Genomic DNA, 6,889 nt, shown 5'->3' on the forward strand with positions numbered 1-6,889 from the left:
AAATTAGGGTTTTCCTAGTTTCCTAATTTAAACGTAAATTGACAGTGCGAATTTTCGTTCCCACAAAAACTGTAAAACTTTAGTTCTTATGCCGACCTCGTGTGTTGGGAATGTTCTTCTCTCTGCGAGTTCCTCTTTATTTATAGGAATGACTTGTGACTTCTTTCCTTTTTTCGTAGCCAACTTGGCTTTTATCCTATTAGGGATATATATATATATATCCCACGTCGGAAATTCTAAGGGACAATAAGTAATATATAAAAGGGTTATAAACTCTCTAACATGGTATCAGAGCTCAGATCCTAAATACCCTGATTAATATTAATCATATCCGAGCGGGTATAAAGGTCGTAATTAACTCGCTCGACCGAGCATAACTGTCTTAATGTTCCGAGATTTCTGGCCGATAAGAGTCATCATCTCGAAGAGGGATATTAGGGATATATATCTCATATCGGGAATTCTAAAGGACAATAAGTAATATATAAAGGGTTAGGGCCAATCCACTAATCACCAATTGGTTTTAAGTTGTAAGCCCATAATAAACCTGAATCTAACATGGTATTAGAGCTCAAATCCTAAATACCCTAAACTCCTAATTAAAATTAACCCTTCCGACCGGGTATAAAGGTTGTGATTAACCTTTCCAACCGGGTAAAGGTTGTGTTAAACTCGCTCGACCGAGTATAAATGTCCTAAAGTTCCGAGATTTCTGGCCGATAAGAGCCATCATCTCGAGGAGGGGTATTAGGGATATATATCCCACATCGGGAATTCTAAGGGACATTAAATATTATATAAAGGATTAGGACCAGTCTCTAACATATCCAAAGGCATTTTTTTTTTTTTTTTTTAAAAGACTGCATATTTTCCTGTTACTGGACCAAGTTCATTTACATGGTGCATCTTGTCAAGGGACATATAGTTCATCTCCAGTTATAACTCTGGCTCTATGTTCTACCCGGAGTTTTGAATACGAGTGTTTCTAATTTTCTATCCTAACATTAACTCTATGCTTTGCCTTGTTCAGAATATTTGCTATAACTTTTTCAAATCATTCATAGATATTATGTAGTTTATAATTGATATTCCACATGTTCTGTTTTCTCGCTTTTTAAAGATCGTCCTCCGCCTCGATCCGTCGGTTGCTCCAGAGAAAGAAAAGTATTAGTGATGATCTTAACTCACATCCAAAAGCTACCACAAGAGTGTAGGACTGACCAAACACATATATATTGCCCAACGACCATCATCTCACACGATATGAGACTCTAATAGCCCCTCTCGAGATGTGGGTGGGAAACAGTCCAAAAACTGTTTATGTGGGAAATCATATGCTGAGTTTTCACCATGGGCTCTGATACCATATTAGTGATAGGTATAACTCACACCCAAAAGCTAACTCAAGAGCGGAAGATTGCTTATACACATATATATTGCCCAAGGATCACATATGTGTCCGATGTGGGACATATTAACAGAAAGCGAGCTTCTGCTTCAGACATACCAACCATAACCTCACATGACGCATGATCTATTGAAACAAGAAAAAAGGGTGAAGCTCTCTCTAACAACAGACGCACGCGCTAGTGGTAGAGAAAAAGCTTTTGGTGGTGCTCACGAAGGGAAAGGAAAGGAGAGAACATTAATTTTAAAATCTTCTTTTTTTTTTTTTTTTTTGGTGTAAAAAAGTAATTTAAAACATTAATTTAAAATCTTCTTTTACTAAACAGAACATAAAATTGCCAAAATCTAAAAGCCAAGTTTTAACCTTTCAGCAATTCTACATTGTAAGGACCTTATTTTGTTAGTTTACAAAAAAAAAAAAAAAAAAAAAAAAAAAAAAAGATGAAGAACCCAAACTATCAGAGAGACTAGACATTTGGCAGATTTTCTTCTATAAGAAATGAACAGCATCAGCATGAGATATAATTTTATACAAATGGAAGTATAATTGTAGTTTTACTTCCTCAATTAATATGACTGCCTGTTTAGTGTCTAATACTCTTGTTTACTAATCATTCAGTACAGTTTTTCCCACGTTATATTTTTTTGACCATGTAAATGCAATAAACTTGACAGTTACTTCTGGGGTTAACTATAAAACATGATCGTCATCCACACTTGTGGACCTTACATATTCATGTGGCTTCTCTTATACCCTCTTCAATTATCATTACGTGCAGCATGTGATTGTACTTGTATATGTAAATGATGTTCTGTGTAATGAAATTGTAATGTAAGGCAAGACATCTCCCTCACCACCAAAAATTAAAGAAGAAGAAAAAATCACTAAAACTTTCATTACCTACCACTTGATACGTCCATCTCCTCTTCTTCTCTTCTTACCTTCCACCAGATCTCAGAGCCCACATTTCAAAGTTTCTTCCTTTGCTTCATATTAAACCCCAACTTACCTCTATATATTTTTTATTAGACCTTTCTATATTCATCTCTTTGCTGAGCCAGAGTGTTTATTTGGATTTGTTTTTTTACTATTACTGTAGTTGTTGGTTACATGACAGCTCCTTACAAGCTTAGATCCCAAAATCATTTCTTCTACACTGACACTTGCCTTAAGAGGGGGGCCAAAGAAAGGTCTTGTCTCTTTGTCTGAGCTGTTCATTTTCCTGATTTCTTTGCATCTGGGATTTTGCTTCTTTAGTTTTCTTGAAACTTCTGTAAGTAACTCTTTCTTATATCAAATTTGGGTTGTTCTTGATCCAGAATCTGGAATCGTTTCTTCTCAAGATTGGTTAATGTGTGTGTGAAGTCTCAAGTCTTCAAAGATCTGAAAATTAAAGAGGTAATTAATTATATCATTAAATTCTCATCTTCATTGGTACTTACTCTGTTCTGTAATGTCTGATTATAAATAGTAAAGACATATCATTATTGCTTGTGTTTGTGTTCGTTATATGTCCTTGATTCTAGCTCTTCTGTTGTCCATTTGTGTTTTTTCTGGGAAAATTTTGTCTTCCTGTAATTAAATTTCTGTATGGATAAATATGGGACCACAAAAAAAAACTTGGAGACTCTCTTTTTAATCTCATAGCAATTTCATGGACCAAGAGAACTCTTCTTAGTTTCACAATTCTGATTTTCTGGTTCATGTTAAATTTTAGGGACAAAATGGGCAGTGGCCTGAAGAGCCAGCTATCTAGAGATAGCCATATCTTTGGACTAGAGGTTTGGGAAATAATTGGAATAGCTGTTGCATTACTCATCATAGCCATCCTCTCTGTTCTTTCGTTTTGTCTTACTTCGAAAAAGAAATCAAGAAGATCCAAAACTGGTCTTCCTGTTATCCAAATCCCTCAAGTCTCCAAGGAGATCAAAGAAGTGAGAGTCGAGCATGTCTCAGCAAATAACTTTGCTCCTCGTGAAGGCATTCTTCTCACAATTCAGGACAGGAACAACAAAGACTCAGACAAAGTAATGGTTCATTTAGATATGGGGAAGAAGAGAAAGAACGGTGGAGGTAGTTGTAGCCGGTCAGGCTCGTTTCACCATTTAGAGATCACAGATAAACAATCTGAGTCAGGTGAAGAACTTTCTTTAAACCAGCCTTCATCATCATCATCATTGTATAACATTGCAACTCCATCTCCATTGGCTGGTTTGCCTGAGTCTCATCTTGGTTGGGGCCACTGGTTTACCCTGAGAGATCTTGAAATAGCAACTAATAGATTCTCAAAAGAGAATGTTATCGGTGAAGGCGGTTACGGGGTTGTTTACAGAGGAGACTTGATCAATGGAACTCCTGTTGCAGTTAAAAAGATTCTTAATCAGTTGTAAGTGTTCTCGTTACAGTAATTTGAATTTATGTTACCTTGTCTTGCTTTGTTAATATGTTGAGTTTGACTTTGTAGGGGGCAAGCAGAGAAAGAGTTCAGAGTTGAGGTTGATGCTATTGGTCATGTGCGTAACAAGAACTTGGTCCGTCTTCTTGGTTACTGCATTGAAGGCACTCACAGGTATAGACATTGAAACTTTGTCTTAGTTAGAGAGAAAAATAAACTAATCAATGGAAACTGCTATTAGGATATTGGTTTACGAGTACGTGAACAATGGAAACTTAGAACAGTGGCTTCACGGAGCAATGAGACAGCATGGATATCTAACGTGGGAAGCTAGGATGAAGGTTCTCATCGGTACATCGAAAGCGTAAGCAAGATGATTCATTTGTTAATCCCAAACCCATCTCATTTCTTAAACCAATCATCCTCTGTATCACTTTGTGTAGTCTTGCTTATCTGCATGAAGCAATTGAGCCAAAGGTAGTTCACAGAGACATCAAGTCAAGCAACATACTGATCAATGACGAATTCAATGCAAAGGTTTCAGATTTTGGGCTTGCTAAGTTGCTTGGCGCTGGGAAAAGCCATGTGACAACTCGAGTAATGGGAACATTTGGGTGAGAGAGCATATAAAACTGAAAGCAATGTTAGCAGGGCCCGTCCTGGGGATAAGTCAGTCAAGCATTGGTCTATAGCCCCCAAATTTTTTTAATTTTGAAGAAAATTGGTCTCTAAATTTGTAAAAAAAAAAAAGATTATTGAAGTTTTTTTTACTAAATCGTCAATAGCCTCCAAAATTTCAGGCCGGCTCTGAATGTTAGACTTTGCTATGAAAGCTTGATGCTCAAGACATCTGTTTTGTTAACGTGTTTGTAGGTATGTTGCTCCAGAATATGCAAATACAGGGTTGTTAAATGAAAAGAGTGATGTCTATAGCTTTGGTGTTTTGCTCTTAGAAGCAATCACAGGAAGAGACCCTGTGGATTATGGCCGTCCTGCTCATGAGGTAAATAAACTATTACCCATTCGGTTTTGAGCAGGAAGTCCATAAAACTTAACAATGATCATTTAGTTGATGACTTTCATATCAAATCAATGCAGGTGAACCTAGTGGAATGGTTGAAGATGATGGTCGGAACGAGAAGATCAGAAGAAGTAGTGGATCCAAACATAGAGGAAAGACCACCAACAAGATCATTGAAACGAGCCCTTTTGACGGCTCTGAGATGCGTCGATCCAGATTCCGAGAAACGGCCAAAAATGAGCCAGGTTGTGCGGATGCTTGAGTCCGAAGAATATCCCATTCCAAGAGAGGTTAGTCTTGTAACAAGTGACTGATCCAAACATGGAACATAACAAGTGATGGTAACTTGGAATATGTTCCTTTCAGGAACGAAGGCGTCCAAGAACACGAGAGGCGAGCATGGACTCAGACATTGACATGAGTACACCAGTTTCAAGATCACAGAGCAAGAGACGATAATCCGACTAATCTGTCAATATTGAGATGCTTTTAAAGTGCCTTCTGCGCAAGGTTTCAAGATAAGGTGGAGTGAATTACCAGAATATGTAATGATTTTTAAGATCTCTGCTATTCTTTGAACTTATTCTTTTGCATTTTTCTATTTTGTGGTTTTCGAGTTTGTGATAAGTAGACCATAGAGGATTGCTTGTACATGGAATTGAGTTTGTATTTATATCTCCTTACGTTAAATAATGGATTGGTGTGTACAGTGTTATTATTGCATTAGCTTTTACTTCAAAATCTGCTCTACCATAGAACACAAGATTCACATTGCAATGATTCAAAAGTAGCTCATTTATCCTTGGCGGCCTTGAAGAAGATTCCGTACAATAAACCTTAAATACAAATTTTGAAGCATTAGGTCCCGTAGCTCAGTTGGTTAGAGCGTTGGTCTTATGAGCCTAAGGTCGCGGGTTCCAGCCCGGCGGGACCATTTTCAGTTTAAATTTTAGACGTCTATTATGTTGACGCCTTGCTCACTGGCCATAAGGGATCAAACTGCATAGATCCATTTTTTAAGGCTGTATAACTATACTATTACAAATTATGAAAAATATTAAGGACAATTTTACATGTCTTACCAGAATTTACGCATGATTGCACTACATTTTCAGTTTATAGTTTAGAGGTCTCTTATGTTGAATATCGTCAACGATTTGCTCATTGGCCATATGCATAAATTCATTTTTAACGCTTGATAACTATATTATTACTAACTATGAAAAATATTATTGCACGATTTTACAGCCGGAAAATATTATACGTCTAATTGCACCAAAATTAAGGCAAATGAGCCTCCAACCAACGACACAACAGCCCCTGCAACTTCGGTTTTAGATAGTATTTGGTCGACATTAGACGGCTAAAGATGATCCACATACTTATCAGAGTTGTTGCGCCTCCTATCATTCTTCTCTCCATATGAAATAGATGGTGACTTGCAGGATCAATTTCAGAAAAATAAAAGTAGACTATCATACTTTCATGTGAGTAGATGATCATACTTTTCTGTGAGCAGACGCGAAATAGTGATGTCCCAATCCGGATCAGGCTCAACTCCAAACAGGTTCCCTACTACTTGCAACCATAGTGATATCTTGCATATTTCCATTGTGTTATCCATTCACCCATGTGCATTTTGATCATATAGACTAGGATTTAGCCATGTTTAGGTTGCATTTTGCATACATGAGTCTTTATTAGGTATTGGAGTACCACATGGAGTTCTTGGAGACATTTGGGTGCATTTGGAGCTCAAAAGAGGTGATAAAGGTGATCATTGGACGAGCAGTGCATGGGAGCGACCCTACAGGAGCGACGCCATGAACTCGCTGTGCCCTACCTCTCAGAGCGACCTTACCAGAGCGACCTCACGAGGTCGCTCGCCATTTCATCGTTTGGAGTGCAAAAATAGACCCAGAGCGATCTCCTAGAGCGACGACACGAAGTCGCTCCAGCTCCAGAGCGAGGTCACCACAACGACACCCCGAGGTCGCTCGGGTTTGTGTCGATGAGACACGAACAACAAGCTGGGAGCGACCTCCCGGAGCGACGTGCCGAGGTC

At 38.1% G+C, this 6,889-nt stretch overlaps 1 protein-coding gene and 1 non-coding gene across 2 annotated transcripts; both read left to right on the forward strand.

Annotated features, from left to right (window-relative positions):
• The first annotated feature begins 2,178 nt into the window (after positions 1–2,178).
• Positions 2,179–5,539, forward strand: LOC106319432 (probable receptor-like protein kinase At5g18500). Its single transcript, XM_013757757.1, has 9 exons — positions 2,179–2,598; positions 2,728–2,806; positions 3,126–3,794; positions 3,873–3,977; positions 4,045–4,167; positions 4,247–4,417; positions 4,677–4,806; positions 4,902–5,114; positions 5,191–5,539. The coding sequence occupies exons 3-9, from the start codon at positions 3,133–3,135 to the stop codon at positions 5,281–5,283; spliced, it is 1,497 nt and encodes a 498-aa protein (XP_013613211.1). The 5' UTR covers positions 2,179–2,598; positions 2,728–2,806; positions 3,126–3,132; the 3' UTR covers positions 5,284–5,539.
• Positions 5,540–5,685: 146 nt separating this feature from the next.
• On the forward strand, positions 5,686–5,758 carry TRNAI-UAU. The gene has a single exon. It is a non-coding gene; the product is annotated as a tRNA-Ile (tRNA).
• Positions 5,759–6,889: the final 1,131 nt, after the last annotated feature.

The sequence above is a fragment of the Brassica oleracea genome, chromosome C9, assembly GCF_000695525.1.
Source record: "Brassica oleracea var. oleracea cultivar TO1000 chromosome C9, BOL, whole genome shotgun sequence".
Taxonomy (NCBI): domain Eukaryota; kingdom Viridiplantae; phylum Streptophyta; class Magnoliopsida; order Brassicales; family Brassicaceae; genus Brassica; species Brassica oleracea.

Bases quoted from the DNA above. Each gene is read 5' to 3' on its own strand.
- LOC106319432 (XM_013757757.1), top strand. From the start codon at position 3,133: ATGGGCAGTGGCCTGAAGAGCCAGCTATCTAGAGATAGCCATATCTTT. The intron at 3,978-4,044 runs GTATAGACATTG...AACTGCTATTAG, and splicing joins TGCATTGAAGGCACTCACAG to GATATTGGTTTACGAGTACG. The intron at 4,807-4,901 runs GTAAATAAACTA...AAATCAATGCAG, and splicing joins ATGGCCGTCCTGCTCATGAG to GTGAACCTAGTGGAATGGTT.